A 19,654-nucleotide genomic window follows, 5' to 3' on the forward strand; every position below is an offset into this window, starting at 1 on the left:
TCCGAGGCCCCTCATATGTGGGGTGCCACAAGGGTTGGTCCTCTCGCCCCTCCTGTTCAACATTTATGTGAAGCCGCTGGGTGAGATCATCCGTGGTTTCGGGGTGAAGTACCACCAGTACGCTGATGACACCCAGCTGTACATCTCCACCCCAGACCACCCCAAAGATGCCCTTGAAGTAATGTCCCGGTGCCTGGAGGCCGTGCGGATCTGGATGGGAAGGAATAGGCTCAGGCTCAACCCATCCAAGACTGAGTGGCTGTGGTTTCCGACGTCCCGATATAGTAGTTGGTGCCATCACTAACTATTGGGGGCAAATCATTGGCCCCCACGGAGAGGGCGCCTAACTTGGGTGTCCTCCTGGATTCACGGCTGTCTTTAGAAGAGCACTTGACGGCCGTGACCGGGAGGAGTTTTCATCAGGTTTGCCTGATTCGCCAGTTGCGTCCCTTTCTGGATTGGGACTCCTTACACACGGTCACTCACACCCTCGTCACCTCCCCTCTGGACTATTGTAACTCTCTCTACATGGGTCTCCCCTTGAGGCGCATCCGGAGGCTCCAACTGGCGCAGAGTGTGGCCGCGCGGGTGGTAATGGGAGCAACATGGCGCTCCCATGTAACACCCCTCCTGCGCGAGCTGCACTGGCTCCCAGTGGTCTTCCGGGTGCGCTTCAAGGTTTTGGTTACCACCTTTAAAGTGCTCCATGGCTCAGGACCTGGGTACTTGCGGGACCGCCTACTACCACCAATAGCCTCCCACCCGCCGGTACGCTCTCATAGAGAGGGGCTCCTCCGGGTGCCATCAGCCAAACAATGTCGACTGGCGGCCCCCAGGGGGAGAGCCTTCTCTGTGGGGGCACCTACTATCTGCAACGAGCTCCCCCCGGAGATACGGAGGATCCCGGATCTGTGCACCTTCCACCGTGCTCTAAAGACCTTTTTATTTCACCAGGCAGGCCTGGCCTAACTTTCTCTTTTTAAACAATTTTTAAACAATTTTAATATTTTCAATATCTTTTAATTTTCAAAGTTCAAATCTGTTTTAAATTGATTGGGGTTTTAATCTGTCTGGGCCAAATTATTTAATTTGATTTTAGTTCTGTTTTTTAAATTTTGTATGTATGTATTTTATTGTTGGCTGTTCACCGCCCTGAGTCCTTCGGGAGAAGGGCGGTATACAAATTAAATAAAAGTAAAGTAAAGTAAAATCCTGCTTCTGCGATCTACAATTCACAATTGCTTGAAGGAAAATATAACCTCTTATCAGATAAGATTCAATGAAAATAGAAGTAGAGTAGTTCTGACTTTTCTTTTAATTGCTTGCTGTTTGACATCTTTACTGAGCTACTGTTTCTTTTCACATTTTATTTGAAACGTGTCAAAATTGGCCATTTTTGTTGCTGTTAGCATCTCTCAGTAACCTTAGCAGATTTTGTGCATTTCATTTCCCAATACAAGCTCTGTAATTGCTGTAATTCTTTAATTTCAGACATTCTTCTTAGTTCACAAGTTCCTGTTTTCATCTCCAATATGGATCTGGGCTGATTTTCAGCTTTTCAACTTAGTCAGCTGACTTCCTTCTTTCCCTTCTTGAAACAATATGTTATGATTACTATAAGTGTCTATCCATGTAGTTTTCTTGCCAAGAGTATAGTCACAATCCTCTATAGATATGGTTTCTTCCTTGATTGTGCAGAGTACAGCCCTCAGATTTCCGCTGTTCTCCGCTAAATACTAACCAAGCCTGACCTTCCCTATTTTTTTTAAAACTAGTTAGCTAGGAACTGCCACTTGCGGTGACATTTATTGTTTAAAATGTTTTCTTAAAATTCAAAGTAGGTGTTTGATAACTCGGCTTTAATTTCCTATAAAATCAAGCACTCTGCCATTATCTGATGCCCTTTCCCACTCTAAGTCTTCTCTCTGAATCAGATCAAGGATATCTGATCGTTTGTGTCGTTCTTTGTCAGCAAGAGTGGTCCAAGATTTCCTGGAATTATAATATTTGATCAGTTTTTGCCTTAAACAAATCTCAAGTTAAATAAAGTCCACCACCATTACTATTTATTTATCATTCTTTCAAATGACTACAATTAAGTCACTTGGCTCTGAAATACAATCCTTTATATCTGAAAATGTGGTATTCCTCCATCTTATTTTTTGCTATTATCAGAACCAATCTTTGTTCTGAATGTGTTAAATTCTAAGTAGCCACTATGTAATTAAGTACAATATACATGTCTTTAAAGACCCGAGTTTTCTCAATTGTTTGTCAATGTGTTATATAACATTACTATTCCAAAAGGATTATAAGAAAGAGCATGGCCATTACATTAAATCTTAAAAGTGTCCTCAAATGCCTTCCCATGCCAACAAAAATTGATCAAATTGCTCTCCTCCTTCATAAGTGTAAAATACAAAGTTGCCTAGGTATTTTAGAAATCCATTAATAGTTAGAAAACTCCATTTATTTGGCATTTTCACATTTAATGTAACATGCGGTACAGTATATTATTTAAGATGGTCAAAGAATTGAGGATGAAATGTAAATCAAATAAATAATAAGAGCATTAACCCAAATATTCCTCTTGGACAGTAAGTAGATGTGTGATTCTATTTCTTTCCTAATGTTATATATGCTGTTTCTTTTAGCCTTTTATGTTAAGCCCATAAATGCCTCAAGGCTTATGTGCACAGTGTAGCATTATAAAGCATTCCTGACAATGACTGACCCGTTTCTTCTGGAAAGGGAGCATTATTCACATCCCATTATTCCATATCCTGCACTCTGAGAGAATGGAGAACAAATTGTTAGGCACTTAAAGAAAGTCATCATTTTCTCCCTCAGGTATCTTTTCCAAGGGCTAAGGAATCAACTTGCATCTGCTAACTATCATCACTGTCTTTCTTTATTCTTAGTCCTGTTTAAATCCTTTTCAAGGTGTCCAGGATTACAAACAATGAATGAAATGGGGTTTGCCCAGCAAGACTGTAGTGATAATAATTTGGACAAGAAAGAGAGAGAGTTTTAAAAATGTGTTTCCCTTTTTTACAGCTATGTCTCATTATTCCAGGATCCTCCCCCCCATACACACACACAAATATTCTTGGCAAGCTAAGCTTCTCCTCAAATTTAACATCGGTGCTATTTAGTTTTACTAATACCTTGAATGAAAAAGTGGAGGAAAACCTTATCAAAAATGATGTTAATACAAAACTAGGTAGAATACTAATACTGAAGGAAGGCTAATACTGAAGGAGACAGAAACAAAAAAATATTTTGATAGGTTAGAGAAATGGACTAGAAATAATAGAATGAATTATTTTAAAAGGCAAAAGCAAATGTCTTCACTTTAAAAAGGAAAGCAGATATAGGATAAGGATGACTTGATAACTGTGTGCGAAATATATTTGGAAATTTATTTAATCTGAAAATAATCAAAAGATATTAATAAATTTATTTTATTTTATTTTTTATTTTTGAATTTGTATACCATAGACATAGCTGCTAAAAGGGAAATACAGGTGCAGGATTGCATCAGTGAGTTTCCAAATCAAAAGGAAATATTCTTTCCTCTCTCTTTGGAAGTGATTAGAGCCCCTCTTAGTTACTGCTTCCAGTTTTGAGCACCACATTTTAAGAAAGCTGGAACTGATGCAAAGAAAAAAAGAGGAGGATGATCAGGGATTATAAACAAGCCCTTATAAAGATAAAAAGAGTAAGAGAACAAGGCATATTTTCTTTTCAGGATAATTGACCAAGAAGAGAAGCAATAGAAATGTTCAGGTCTGGTGTCACACATAAAAAGATAAAGACTCTTTCCAGAAAACAGGAACTGAAATAATGCTTTTATAATACAAAAGGGTAGATTGTGCTTTTTCTAATATTAAGGAAAGTAGCCTAATTAGTTATCAAGGATAGTGGTGATTTTTCCTTCACAAGATGTGCTCAAGCAAAGGAAAGGAACACTGAGCGCAGAATGGACTAGATGAACTAAGTAACCCCTTCAGCTCTCTTTTTGCATCATGTTTTGAGAAGAGAAAAAAATGTGGAAACTGAGGGATAATAATGTAATTGTTTAATCATTTAACTAGATTAGTTAATATAATGTGAACTAAATTTATATTTTAATTTTTAAATTTATGTTTCAAAGCGACTGCCTGTAAAGGCCCCTGGATTGGGGCTGAAAGGCGAAAACGGAAAGCTCCATCCGTCCGTCCGTCCCATAATTGGCTAGACCAGGTTGCCCTGATAGACCCGTCCCACCAGAGAAAAAAATATTTAATGTGAACTAAACTGTCTGTGCCCCATCCCAAGCCGGGAAGGAAATCTTTCATGCTAACTAATCATACTGCCAATTACAGGTAGTTCTTGTTTAGTTAGCATAATTGGGGCCAGCAACTCAGCCATTAAGTGAAATGGTCACTAAGTAAACATTTGATTGTGCTTATGATCTTATTTTGGCTTGGCTTGGCTTCATCACTGTCATAACTGTGAAGGTTGTTGTACAGGGCAGTTGCTAAAGGAGGACTACTTGTAACTTAAAATCAGCTGACAGTTTCTGACTAGTCCAGGCTAAATGTATTAAAGGCTTTTAAATGTATCAAATGTAATATAGCAGGCATCCATTGGTGCTGGACAGCCAATAAATTTAAATAAATAATCTTTTTACTTTTTACTGAAGGATAAGGGATAAGGTCAGAAGCTCAAATTCTTTGGCCTGATGAGTTAAGATAAGTTGTACTATCTCATACCCTAAGTTTCAAAACGTTTATAGGGTTCTAAAAAGTTATGATAGAAATACCATGAAGGCATAGGCATGAAGAAAGCTCTTTTAAAAGAAAATTGGGGAAGGTCTCTGGGCAGCTAAAGAATGCCATGAATGATTGTTTTCTGGTGGTAGTTTCAAGTGATACCACAAATGGCCCATAAACATCCCTTGAACAAATTATTCTGTTCATTTAAAGTTGATAGCACAGATGGAGAGTATATGGAGAATATACTAGAGCTTGAGTTTTTTTGTTCCTATTGCTCAGACTTCTTTCCATCCAAGCCTCATGCATTTTGGTTATATGTATTCAGGTAATTACTGTAAACATAGCCAGGATATCTTACAATAATAAGTGAAACAGATCAGCTGCAACTGCCAAAAACGTCAATGCAGTCTTAGGCTATGTCAACAGAGGGAAAGAATAAAAATCATGTGAAGGGTTAGTACTGCTTTATATTGTTGTGGTAAAACCACCCTTGGAATATGACCTATTGGTCACATGATGCAAAAAAGATGTTGAGTCTTTAGAAAGAATGCAGTGAAGAGCATCAAAGATTATTAGGGAACTGGAGATTAAAGCATATGATGAATGATTGTGGGAACTGAGTATGTCTAATCTAATGAAGAAAAGGTCTAGGGTTGACATGATAGCAGTCTTCCAATATTTGAGGGGCTGTCACAAAGAAGAGAGGGTTGACCTATACTCCGAAGCACCTAAGGGCAGGACAAGAAGCTTATCAAAGAGAGATCCAATCTAGATTTAAGGCGAAATTTCCTGTCAGTGAGAACAATTAATCAGTGGGATGGCTTGCCTTCAGGAATTGTGGGTGCTCCATCACTGCAGGTTTCTAAGGAGTGATCAGACAGCCATTTATCCCAAATGGTATAGGGTCTCCTGCTTAAGCAGAGGGTTGGACTAGAAGACCACCCAGGTCCCTTTCAAGTCTGGTATTCTGTATATCATGTTGTTGTTTTTATTTAGTATTTGCTACACTTGTTTTAGTGCACAAAATGTGTATTGAAATAATTTTTAATACTCTCTCTTTCTTCATCCTAAAGCAGAAATGGTTTGAACATTTGGAAGTCATTAATGAGTTTTTATGCTCAGTGCAATGAGTATTCATCCAAACCAGTTCCGTCATAGTTTATGCATATTGTTACTGTAAATCACTTTCTCCAACCTGCTAAACTTGGAATAGCCATGCTGGCTAAGAATGATGGGAGCTGTAATCCAACTCATTGTAAAGGAGAATAGGTTGGGGAGTCTGCCATAAATCATTGTTTCCTAAAAATTAAATAAAGGTGGGAAGTGAGTATGTTTAGATTTATAAATTATAACTTGGTAATCATATGATTTGCATGACCATGGAAAATGGCATATTTGGTAAATCTTGGCAACTAAGCTCAATTTTTACTGCTAAAATAAGAATATTAATTTCAAAATGAAACACTGAAATGCAAATTATTTTTATTTTAAAATGTAGTTTTAAAACATGTTGTTTTAAAACTCTACAACTTTTGTCAATGTTGTAAAAAACATCCATTCCACATTTAGTGTTGTACAGCAATTAACTGCATAAAGAGACTCGGGTTCAACTCAAGCCTCGGCCATGGATGCTTATTGTGTGAGTTTAGGATAGTCACTATCTCACAGGCTTGTTGCTATGAATACAAAATTGCATCAGAGAGCCTTCTGCACATCCCCCTGTGTTCTTGGGAAAAGATTATTTTGATCAGCAGGAAGTTTCTGAAGATGTTCCCATTATCAGAAGTTTGATGTTCAGGTCTGTAGGAAACAACCTTCTCCTTTTGACTCCCAGGCTGTGGAACTCACTAAGCAGTTTGCTTCTTCCCTTCTTCCAGGATTTAGAAAGTTGATAAAAGCACATCACTCATTGATTTTAATGTTGGTATTATTTTCAATTGCATTAATATTGTTGTACTCTATTTTTTTAATTACGGTATAAGATGCAGTCAGTGTTGAATGAATCAGAACAATGGGCTACAAATTCAATTCAACATCATCATTCAAATCCAAATTAACTTAATAGGGATATGCATGGAGAGGAGCCATGTTGGTGCAGTGGTTAGAATACAGGCAAATGCATTAACTCACTGCTGGCTACCAGGAGTTCGATCCTGACCGGCTGAAGGTTGACTCAGCCTTCCATCCTTCTGAGATTGGTAAAATGAGGACCCAGATTGTTGGGGCAATATGCTGACCCAAAGTGCAAACCACTTAGAGAGGGCTGTAAACACTATAAAGCTGCATATAACTCTAAGTGCTGTTGCTATTGTTATGCAAGTTAATATTCTACAGTTATTTGGGAATGGAAGGCACTAGGAATGGAAGGCACTATAGATGGTCAGCTGATATTTCCAATAAGGAAATTCTATACTGGAGTTCCATTTGCTTGGTTTAATTTGGTAGAGGGACATCCAGTTTTCCAAAAATTAATCATAACATGCCCCTTTTCACTGGCCTCCAATTGGAGCACCAAGGATGCCTTCACTTTTTTTCATAGTCATTGGCAAAGGAAAAGAGGTTCATGTTCAGTTTGCCAAAATACTGAGCATTTCTCCAGGTTAATTTTTTTGTACTATTATAATGTATCTAACATTGACATAGCAGAGCCCACCTCAAAGGTTTGCCTTGTACAGTATACTTTTATATCATTATTGTCACCATTCTTTCCTCTCCTATAGTTCCTATAGCATTTTATGGTCAACTGGACAGCCTGCAATCAGAACAAATACCATCAATCAGTTTTTGGCCCTGCAGAATTATTTCTTGCACAAGGCCAGCATCCTGGAATTATGTCAGAATCTCATCTTGTGCCAATCATTGACAGAAGGTGATCCATTTTTAAAAAAACAGCAATTCTTGAAATGTTTGGCAATTCCCATTCCAACTCAGTTAAAATAAAGGAAAGCTTCACAACAAGACAATAATCTTTAATCAGGCTGTTTATATAGGCAGACTTCGGAACTTGCTTGTTTACTCTCATGCTGGGCAAAAACATTATTTTTGGTTTTTTTTAATTTTGCTCATATCAATCTTGTCTGGAATCTAATTTGTCTAGATAAGGGTTTTCCTATCTGTGATCGCTGAATTATAAAGAAGGGAAATAACTTTTGGGTGTTATTTCTGGGTGGATTACTTTATATTAAGAGTAAAGTAGTCTTTATACAAATTGGGCCTTGTTGAGTGCACCATTGAAAGAGTTCAAAGACGAGATTAGGGACAGTTCATCATGAAGAAAATATATCTCTGGTTGTTAAGAGTCAACAACAATTTGATGGCACACAATCAGACAATCAATCAGGAAAATTTGCCAATGTTGGCTACTAACAAGTTTGAGAGTTAGTTTTTTGTAAAAAAAAAAAAAAAAAAAACCCAGAACAGAACTGTAAATATGGAATATGAAACCATAATATCTGAATGTGGTATAATAAGCTTCTGTATCATCACAAAATATTCACCAGAAGTACAAGCTGACCTAGGGGAGGTCCTGTTAGAAAAGGACAATGAAGCTTATAGCATTATTACTCAAAGCAATCTTTTTTTTTTTTACTTTTTGTGCTATTAATTGAATATCCTTAATAATTTTGCCTAAAACCTAGAGAACTCTGAAGAAAAATTGTGACTCACATGATGGTGTTAATTGTGCTATTTTGTTTTGGCTGTCTTCCATATATTTGTTTGGCTTTTTCTACCAAGTTTCTCACAAGGGTTGAATGTGGCAAGCATGCAGAGTAACTCTTCAATTTACATTCTCAAAAGTTGGTTTTGCATCACCGCAATCCATTTCTGTCTTCATTGTTGGCAGTGTCTGCTTTGATGGCATTTAGCTTGCCGCTTGAAATAACTGGCTGTTTTTAATCAGGACTGTTTAAATTGTTGTCAGTCTGAATATTTTCTTTTCTTTTTTTTAATTCAAATTTGCCTGATTGACATTTTTTTGCTTTTTTGTTTTGTTTTGTTTTGTCTTTCTCTTGGCTGCTCCAGGAGCCATGGCTAACCATCTTATAACCAATGCTCTCCTTCGTCCTCATGGCACTAACAACCCTTATAACACATTGCTCGGGGAATCGGCCGTCTATAACAACCCTTCTGTCAGCATGTACAACACACCAGGTGTAGTGGAGTTTCTCTCATTTTTTTAGTGAGAGTCCCATGATGTGCTTTTATAGACACAATTTTTCTTTATTTCTGTTTTCTTTTCTTTATTTCTAATTGAGCACAAATATTTCCCCATGCATTTCACAAACTCCTTCCATTTTTTCCAGGCTTTTTGGCAAAATGCCCAAATTAATTTTGGAAAATATTTTTTCATCCTATTAATCAGATTATATATATATATATATATATATATATATATATATATATATATATTCATTTTTATTTGCTCTTCCGTTCTATCCATTTAATCTTTTGTATATTTATTTGTCAATCATTCATTTGAGAAACAGGAACGCTGCCAAGGTAAGTGATGCTTACCATTTATTTTCAAATTTTAAAGCATAATTAGAGGAGGACAGAGTATAAGTTAGATATGTCTCCCTCAAAAAATGGTAATAAATTGAAGTTGACTGTCTTTACATTCCACTGAAATTAATACAGCTGAATATTAGCAAATTGTCCACTAGTTTCATTTTAAAAACCACAATTGATTAGTATACCATTCCGTGTGACCCGGATTGAATTAGTTGACCTCATTATCCTGCAGATTAATGCATAGATATTATTAATTACAACTAAGATTGTTTTATACCTTGCAATAGTTGCCTGAAATATAGTTCACAGCAGTCACCCCAAGATCCTGAAATAATGATTTCTCTTTCACCCAGATATATTTTATGTTTTGAAATTTAAATTTAAATTTTGAATTTAATTGCATCTAAAAGCAACTATTCAGTCTATAACATTACTCATATGCTATATTTTATTGTCAAAAATTGACTCAAATCCAAAAAGAATGGATAATTGTGTTGTATAACACCATAAGAAATTATTGAAAGTTTTTCCTTGCAAATATTATGTGATTGTTACAAGATACTACAACTCCTTAATTTTTACACCAGATAAATCGGAACTAAATTTCCCCCATAAAATTTTACATATGTCTGCTAAGAAGTCCCACTAAATTTTAAAAGACAGTGCATTCCCAAATGAGCATATACAGAACTGCAACGTTACAGTACAAATGTATTCATCTGTATAATATCTTCATTCTAATTTGGACCTTATTATATTAAAGTTATAATACATATTTTCAGCTGGAGATTTAATTGTAAAAAAAAGGGAACATGGTCCCTGCCCGCAAACTGAATGGCAGAATTATTCATTTAATCATGTGTTAGCTTTGCAAGCTTTTTACACAAAGTTACTTTTGTTTCACATGAATTTATATGTAATTTCAGAAAACACTGTTTGGCTGAATGTGATCTCGGGGCTTATCTTGCTAATATTTAAATCTGAGTTTCTTGGTAAATGCTCTCCTGATATACAGGTGTTTCATTCCATCTAAAGATTGCAATAAATCACCAATATGTTAAAGTTCCCATATTAAATCGATAGTAGATTGTGAAATCTTGAAGTTTTTCTCTGGATTCATTCTGCTCTTCAGATTGGTTTTCAGGATCAGTTTGTATCCATCTTACAGTTAATCCTCAATTTACAACCATTCATTTAGCGATCATTCAAAGTTACAATGGCATTGTCCAAATTGACTTGCAACCAGTCCCTGTAATTATGACCATCACAGCATCCCCATGGGTCACATGATCAAAATACGGGCAATTGGCAGCCAGCATGTATTTGCAATGGTTGAAGCATCTCAGAGTCATATCATTGCCATTTGTGACTTTCCCAGTCAGCTCCGACAAACAGGAACAATAGGGGAAGTTGGATATGTTTAAACCAGGGGTTTCCAACCTTGGCAACTTTAAGCCTGAATGACTTCAACTCCCAGAATTCAACTGGCTGGGGAATTCTGGGAGTTGAAGTCCTCCAGGCTTAAAGTTGCCAAGGTTGGAGACGCCTGGTTTAAATGACATGATTCATTTAACAATTGCAGTGATTCAGTTAACTGTGGAAAATAAAGGTCATGAAATCAGCCATGACTCACTTGACAATTGCCTTGTTTAGCAGTGGAAATTCCAGCCCCAATCTTGATCATAAATCGAGGACTATCTGTACTCCAATAAAGTCCTCTACAACTGATTCTGAAGTTACACAAAATTCTGATCCCAATATATTTCTATGCAGACAAAGTGTCACAGTTTTGCGTGGGCACACATACACAAAATATTTGTATCATTTATGTAAAATTACATGATGTGGAAGAGAGGGAGGGAGAATATTGAATTCGGCAGTTCACTGATTTGCCCTCGAATCTGAGTTATAATCATGACTGTTGATTAGCCCTATCACAGTTCCCTAAAAAGCAGAGAAACTGTGGTGGTAGAGAGAAATCCCTAGGACAATAATTAAAATTATTTATCCTGATTAATTGTAACAGTTTTTATGCTAGCTGCATTAGCAAGCTGGCCTTCCCTAATGATCAACATTCTAGAAAAGACCAGCAAGTTCATATGTTATACTTGCACCTCGTCTCCAACAACCAACTGCACTTCATTTAGGAAAAAACCATTATTCCTTGCTAAAGATTTAAACCTGGTTTGAAAACCATGCATAATCTGTACCATACCTGGCATATTTCCTCCTTGCATAATGATCCAACTTGCCTGTAGTTTACATCCTGTTTTATTAACTGATTAAAAACTATAACCATTTCTACTTTTTTCCCATAATAGACTTTGGAGAAATGGAACTCCATTTATCTGAAGCTTGATCTGAATGAAAACACATAACCAAATTGAGCTACTTCCAAATAACCCAGATCAAATTACCATAGAAACTCATTGAATGGCTTTAAGTGTGAAAATTCTAGCAGAATTCTTAAGTAGTCTGTTTTCAGTAGACCTTACTTGTATTCCCTATTTTTAGAAGTAAATAATAATCTGACCCCTCAATAACAAGTATGGTCAGTTATCCATCTATATCTGTCTATCTATCTGTCTAGCTAAAAGGTTTATATGGGCACTCATCACAATATAATCCTGGGCTGCTAACAAAAAAATCAAACTCATATAATATAGTAAGAATAACACCCCCCCCAAGTTAAAAAACATCATACTCTAACTAGGCATCGTAATAACCTCACATTAACTATACGTGGTGAGCTCAACTCACATCATGGCCCAGGGCCTGAAGACCATGCAACATCTTTAGAATTGAGGCCTCAGTGGCAGGGGTGGGTTCTACTTACCTTTACTACTGGTTTGCATTGCGCGCGCATATCACCTATGATGACATCCAGGTCAGTGGGCGGAGCCTCTCGCCGGTTTTACTACCGGTTCTTGCGAACAGGTCCGAACCGGGGGCAACCCCAGCTCAGTGGGGAGAATTGGATGGGCACTGCTACAAAGTGGGTCCCAACAGATAACAGATAACATCATTTGATAGATGGGACCTTCTGGTGGGCCAGATGAATGCCTTCAGATGAGGGGTGAAATGCTACTGGTTCGGACCAGTTCGGCCAAACCGGTAGCAGCAGCGGCGGCGCATGGTTCAGAGAACCAGTAGCGGTGGCACATGGTTCGGAGAACCAGTAGCGGCAGTGGTGCATGGTTCGGAGAACTGGTAGCGGCGGCAGCGTGAGGCTCTGTCCACCCGCCCAGACATAGTTACTCCCTGGTTTTAACCAGGAAGTAACGCATGCACACACACGCAGAGCGCACACTTCTGAACCAGTAGGGAAGGTAAGTAGATTTCACCCCTGCTTCAGATCAAATCCCAAGGGTAGGGGAGGGAGCTGTTGCAAATGAATTTTCCAGACAATCACTAGCATATATGAATAAGGAACTTAGACTAGAAATCTACCGTAGTCTGTTTTCTTGCCTCTAATTAAAAACTGCAGGCTACCTAGATACACAGCAAAATAAATTCCATGTTGCATATAAACACATAGCCAGAGAAGTAAAGCTTAATGTAGAAAATCTCAAAATTTGGTATATTTAGTACATAGCCTTACTATCACAGGAAATAAAATAATAATAATAAAACGATACAGGCGATCCTTTTTAATGATCACAATTGAGGCAGGCAACTTGGTTGTTAAGTAAAGTGTTGCTAAGTGAAACCCCAATTGTGCTTATTGTCTTATTTGAACTTTTCTTTGCTTAACATACCTGTGAAGGTTATAAATGTGAGGATTAGTTGCAAAGTTACTTTTCCATCAACAGCATAACTATGAACAGTCGCTAAACAAGGATTATCTGTATGATTTATATGTGGGAGGTGAACTCTTGTCTGCAACTCCTACTCCCAAAAGGCATGAAATGAAATCCTTTTTTTTTTTTCTGCCAGACATAACCTAGGTAGTGGGCTGACACAAAGCCTGGGAAAATCAAACACCAAAGAGCCAATCAGGAGTAAGAAGCGCTTTTAAGAAAAGAAAGGGGCAGCTCCATTTTTTCTCTTTTGCTTTTTTTTCTCACAGGAGGAGCTAAAATATCTCCACCGATGCTGGCTCCTGATAAATCAGTGCCCCCAGCCTTTAGAATCTGAGTTTGAAGATCCTGGGAAAAATATTTCCATTTAGGGAATAATGATGTTGGATTCTGATTAGAGTTTTGGATTTCATTTAGTGAAAAATCATTTGTACTATGTACTGGTTATATTTTGCTTTACTTATTCTGCCTTCATTCTATCTGTATATTCCTGACTGGTGAGTAAACTCTGCAGAAGGCATTGTCTTTTGTTATTGTTTTATTTTCTACTTTTGTCTTCAAATCTTGACTAATTATTTATTTGCCTAATAAAAAATTAAATTCTAAATGAGCTGCTAAGTCTTATTCTGACAAGGAATTTAGCCCATAGCACATGCCAGCTGCCTGACTTAACTAGTGAGAATAAAGCAGGTTTGGCACTTGCTTGAGTAAACGAGTGCAATGAGAGATTTTTTTACTGGAGTAAAGTGGATGGTAACAGATTTACCCTGTAGACTCTCTTTCCTGAGAGTTGTGAAGTGTGCAAGAGGGTTGAAAGTGGAGAATCAAGAGTTCTTCCTGCATCAAGCCTACTTGCTGTTTGTAAATTCCTTGCAACCTAAATGGCAGATATTCAGGGGCTGAGGGGATAGCCTGGAGGGTATGTGTGTTATGGTTGTCTCTCAGTACATAGGATGTTATTTATTACATAGATTATATTGTTATTTTATTGTTTGATGCTATGCTTAGTGTTTGATCTTACTACTTTTCTGGAATATAAGCCATTCAAACTTGATTGAAACAGCAGATAGACCTAATAAAATAAATAAATCTAGAAAAGCCAAAGGACTTAGGGTTCTTGTTCTATTTGTAGGTAGTACAAGCATATCTTATTGCATTGATATTTTCTTTGGTTTAGGATAATGGTACCTTTTGGGCAATACTTCTCAAAAACTGGTAAACTGAAAAGCCTGCAGACCTGTTTTATCCCACTTCAAGTCCATGTTTTCTAGTATAGACCCAAAGTTCAGTAGACCTTAAAGTGTATAGACCTTAAAACCCCCAAACATCCATGTTTCCAAAATGTTTTTTCACCTTAACGTATCTAACCTCCAGCATCCTTAGATTGGTGAAAATTGTTGATGAAGTAATCAGTGAAGGAAAACAGAGCCATGGCTGTTTCTATCAAGGCCCAAGGAAGAGCAAACGTCAAAAGAAAAGAAAAAATGGAAATTTTTCCCTCCAAGAAAATGGAGGGAAATATGATTCATTTAGCATTGCCTCAGGAAAGCATATAAGCAGCATTATGACCCAAAATTCCAGCAATCATCTGCAACAAATGTGCTGTGTTTGTTCTTCACCCCAAAATAATATGGACTTCACCTAGAATCAATTAATGGAAGTTCTGAAACAAAACTTGGTGGATTAGATGCCAGAGTATCAACCCTACACCTTATATGTCAAGATGAAGACTTACTGAATAGCAGTGTGGAAGTAATTGTTCACAAGCAGGAAACCAAAGTCAAAACATACAACTTCATCAAGGGGCCTGGCCACATATCACTTTTAAAAGCAAAATAATCACAAAGCAGACCATTGTTGTAGTAGTTAGCAACCAGCTCCAACCTCCACTATCCATAGCAGCTTCTAGAAATATAAGTGAGCTCCAAAAGTCCTTCACAGTTAATACTCTGCCAGCTTTTCACAGAGGAAGTAATATATCACCAACCAAGAAAAACAAGAGGAGAATTGTGTTTGTAGATTATTCCCTCATGAGAGGAAGTTCCCATTTTTCACCAAGAAAAATGAATTTTTCATTGAATTTTTCATTTCAACATATATTCTATCTCCCAACTGCCCAAATTCAAATTAAGATGGAAATAATGACAAAGTTCATTGGACCTGCTGATCACAGATTCTTCCTACTTATCCATATGGCTATATTTTGGGAAAAAGAATGAAGGATCTTGGGACGTAGGTGATATTCTCCATTAGTACTTCTCTTTGAAGACAAAAATCTATCAAGGAAAAGAGAAAAAAATTCAAATGAACTGATTGCATAGTTGGTGCAAGCAAAAGAGCATTTTTCACCAATAATGCAACGTAGTTGCTTTACAGAAATGAAATTCATCTTTTTTAGATGGCAACTAAACAAATTCATCTTTGGGTGGCAATTTGGTAATTTGATCAGGAAAGTTTTAAAATACAATTTAAGGGGGCAGGAGTTTCTTTTCATACTTGTCAATTCCCAAGAACTAACTCGTCTTTTTTCCTCTCTTAATTATTCATTACTCTCTTCCCTTTCCATGACCAGATTTACCTTTCTCAATACTACACTAACACACAAATTATGAGTAACAAGAAAGGTGAGCTAGATGTGATAAGACACAAAGTCAAATATAATATAATAAGATTTTCCATCTCTGGAGATTTTTTACTAAAAGATGGACAGCGATCTCTGAAGTTTATTTAACTAGTTTTCCTGCACACTGCAGAGGACTGAATTAGATAAACTTTATGGTTACTTCTAGTTTTCAAATTCAATGGTTCTCTCTCTCATTGGTGTTAATTCAGTGGAGTAATTAATGTAGCCATTAAAACACAGTAGCAAGTTACCATGACAAAACTGATTAAAAGACAGAACACTAGCAGAGAAAAACTGGAATTCTGATCTCCATCATGTTGTCTTACTATTGCAAGGACCATGAACTGGGTGAGGGATTATGGTAAGGGGGCAGAGATATTATCTGTAAAAAAATTATACCCTCTCCATTTTGACTGAGTTTTTATACCATAATGGCAAATCAACAGAAATAGGCCTGGAAGAAAAACTTAACAGTTTACCACTGAGTGACTTTATAACAAAGAGTTAGCAGGCTGAGGAAGAATCCAAGTCAGTTAATTAATCCTGAACCTTGAGTAGCCAGAAAGTTTTTAATTCTCAAAGGATTTTTAATAATGTTAAGACTTCTGTGAAAATAATGAGTCCCTCAGTGAGAGAAATGTCTGGAACTGTTTAGATTAATTTTTTACTCTAACAGAAATAGAGGTATAGAAAAGATCTGACAAATTGAAAGCCTGGTGCTAACTCACTGTTAATAAGGCAATTGAGCCAGCGTTCTTTAAGCAGTTTGTTTTTATAGGAATCAAATTCTTCATTGTGGTTTTATATCCTTTTTAGCTGAAGCCAGTAAAATGATCAATTATATGAGATTTGTGGATACATTAAACTGCAACCAAGACTCGCACGAAAAGTCTTTTTTTTTCTTTTTTTAATAATCAAGAATAGAGAGGGAAAAATAACAAAATGAATAAAAACAAAATACAAAAAGAGAAAACAAAACAATGCAATTACAATAAAATAAACTATATGATTAAGTCTACTCATGTATAGATAAATGAATGCATGATTCTTTATCATGTAAAAATAATAATAATAATTCCACTCCATTGCAATTGCCCTGCAAGGTCTATAGGCAGTTCATACATAAGATGCAAGTAACATCAGTTCTTTAGTTCCCTGGGTAGATGGGGCCATAAATGTATCTTTCAGTTTTGAAGAATTGATCTTGTGGCAATAGTAAGGGCACTGAGAATCTATTGTCCAGTTCTCTGTTTCTGTACAGTAGCTATGAGATTCCAAAGTTTATGTACATCTGAAAATATTCAGAAAATTGCAATACATAAATTTTAATGATGTACATTCTTTTTCCGTACAAACAAAATAGGCTTTATGAAATTTATAATATTATTTTTTGTTATATAAGCCATATTCTAAAACCTAATAAAGTTGCCAATATTGAAGTTAAAGCATATTCCTACTGTTTAGGAAAAATATCGGTCACTGGTTTCTAATGACATTTAATCTTTAAGGCTTGAATAAATGTAGTGATAATGAATATTTATTTCATTATAAATATTATTCATATAAATATTATTTAAATATTTATATTTATAAAGACAATAATAGGTAATAGGTAAATTTTGGGATCTCATAGAATTTTATGAAACTTTCTAATTACTTTGAGGCTGAACATGTTACTGGTCCAAGTGAAGATATCAACAAATGCTTTAATTGTACATACTGTCAGAAACTGATAAATGTTATTCATATTTTAACATAGAAAATAATTTTAAAAATGCATCATTATCATCCAGTTGATTATCTGATCTAGAAATCCTAGCGTCTATCCAGATTTTCCATAAGAGCATTTTCAAATCAATTTGAAGATCTGGATTACCTCACAACACCAATTTAGCATTAGAAGAAGGATAAAAATTTATGACTCAATAGTAACGGGAGATATAATAAATCTCTTTCATTTTTAATCCCAGACAAACCAGTTAGCTAAAGGTGTTATATACAAACATTCCAAGAAAGAATTTCTGCCAAGTAAAAATCTAAAAACTGGTACTAGTCAAAATATATACAGAGTGGTACAATTCAAGATTCAGAAAACTGAAACCTGCATCTTTAACTGACAGTTAATATCTTTTTCAAAGATGTCTTTAGAACTGAAGGACTCCATGAAACAGTGTACTGAGTATATGAAAATGTTTTCTGGATATGTGTATAGGACATGCCTCTATTGTCTGCAAGTTTCCTGATTATTATTTACATAAATTACATGGATTAATGCAAAAATTATCATATAGACCATCCCATGATAGGATCCTAATTTATTCAATTTTGTGATAGTGGGTTTAACAGTTTATCCCAAAGTTACACTTGAGAATCTCTTAATTGTTAGCAGAAAAAGATCCAGTTTGAAATATCCCATAAATTCACATCAAAAAATCAAAAGCTTGTTAACTCCCATTCAAGGATTATCATCTAGGTATAATTAGTAGTTTTTCATTTTCATTGTTCCACCCATACCTTTTACCCTTGTAACATAAAAAAATCATATTATTTGTATTTGTGTGCACAGCAATTAAGGAGCAAAAATAGACTTAGAGAAAGCTATATACATATTCATGACATTTTTGTTTCCCCAACTTGTTTAATTTACCTTAGAGAACAGAGCATTTATATATATTATATTGCTGTTTTCACCTTTAAAAACACCTCCTAAATTTGTTTATAAAATAAGTTTTCTTAATTTGTTTATACATTTTAAAGATTTTATACATAACATTGCTTCAGGCAGCTACAAATGCCATGAAAAAATGTAAACAGTTCAAAGCAAATGTAGCATTGATAATGTGAGCCCAATGGCTTTATCTATCTACAATTACTACCTATCGTCAGATAAACAGTTTGCTGCTTAATTCAAAATTTAGCATAATACCAACCCAATAAAGGATAAATATATCTTTATATAAGATAAAAGTAAAAGTTCCCCTCGCACATATGTGCTAGTCGTACCTGACTCTAGGGGGCAGTGCTCATCTCCATTTCAAAACCAAAGAGCCAGCGCTGTCCGAAGACGTCTCCGTGGTCATGTGGCCGGCATGACTAAATGCCAAAGGCACACAAAATGCTGTTACCTTCCCACCAAAGGTGGTCCCTATTTTTCTATTTGCATTTTGTACATGCTTTCAAACTGCTAGGTTGACAGAAGCTGGGACAAGTAATGGGAGCTCACCCTGTTACGCGGCACTAGGGATTCAAACCGCTGAACTGCTGACCTTTTGATCGACAAGCTCAGCATCTTAGCCACTGAGCCACCGCATCCCTATATCTTTATATAGGATTTGTTAAATTATGCACAATGTCAACATCCAAAAGCATACACATAGTCCTCGAGTTACAACAGTTCATTTAGTAACCGTTCAAAGTTATAACAGCACTGAAAAAAGTGATTTTTCACCGTTTTTCACACTTATGATCATTGCAGCATCCCCATGGTCACGTGATCAAAATTCAGTTGCTTAGGAACTGGTTCATATTTATGATGGTTGCAGTGTCCTGGGGTCACATGATCACCTTTTGCGATCTTCTGACGAGCAAAGTCAATGGGTAACCCAGATTCATTTAACAACTATGTTACTAACCTAACCTAACCTAACCTAACCTGCAGTGATCCATTTAACAACTGTGGCAAGGAAGGTCATAAAATGTGGCAAAATTCACTTAACAAATGTCTCATTTAGCAAAAGAAATTTTGGGCTCAGTTGTGGTTGTAAGTTGAGGACAACCTGTATTTAGAACTGCAGAAGCATAATGTTGAAGTAATAATTGAAGGTTATTGAGTCTGATCTCCTCTTCAAAGCAAGATTCCAGGGGAGTTTTCATTGGTGTGTTCTAGCCTCTGCTTGAATGCATCCAGTGAAGGGGAGCCTGACACTTCTTGGAGCAATGAGTTTCGCTGTGGAACTATT

The 19,654-nt window shown here is 36.3% G+C and overlaps 1 protein-coding gene and 1 long non-coding RNA gene across 49 annotated transcripts in view; one reads left to right on the forward strand and one right to left on the reverse strand.

The window, feature by feature from the left end:
* The window catches only part of ADGRL3 (adhesion G protein-coupled receptor L3), a 624,693-nt gene that overhangs the window by 561,014 nt on the left and 44,025 nt on the right, over positions 1-19,654 (forward strand). For 28 of the 48 annotated variants that reach the window (XM_034411052.3, XM_087888334.1, XM_087888328.1 and 25 more), the window contains one exon: positions 8,784-8,912. The exons of 19 other annotated variants lie outside the window; for them this stretch is intronic. In XM_034411052.3, coding sequence (XP_034266943.1) covers positions 8,784-8,912 — 129 coding nt within the window. Of the gene's footprint in view, positions 1-8,783; positions 8,913-13,341; positions 14,171-19,654 lie in introns of those variants that run through there. One more of the 48 variants, XM_060690286.2, reaches the window with a different exon arrangement.
* The window catches only part of LOC117661860 (uncharacterized), a 66,627-nt gene that overhangs the window by 36,556 nt on the left and 10,417 nt on the right, over positions 1-19,654 (reverse strand). The window lies entirely within an intron of this gene.

The sequence above is a fragment of the Pantherophis guttatus genome, chromosome 2 (genome assembly GCF_059756535.1).
Source record: "Pantherophis guttatus breed Tessera chromosome 2, ASM5975653v1, whole genome shotgun sequence".
In the NCBI taxonomy this organism is placed as follows: domain Eukaryota; kingdom Metazoa; phylum Chordata; class Lepidosauria; order Squamata; family Colubridae; genus Pantherophis; species Pantherophis guttatus.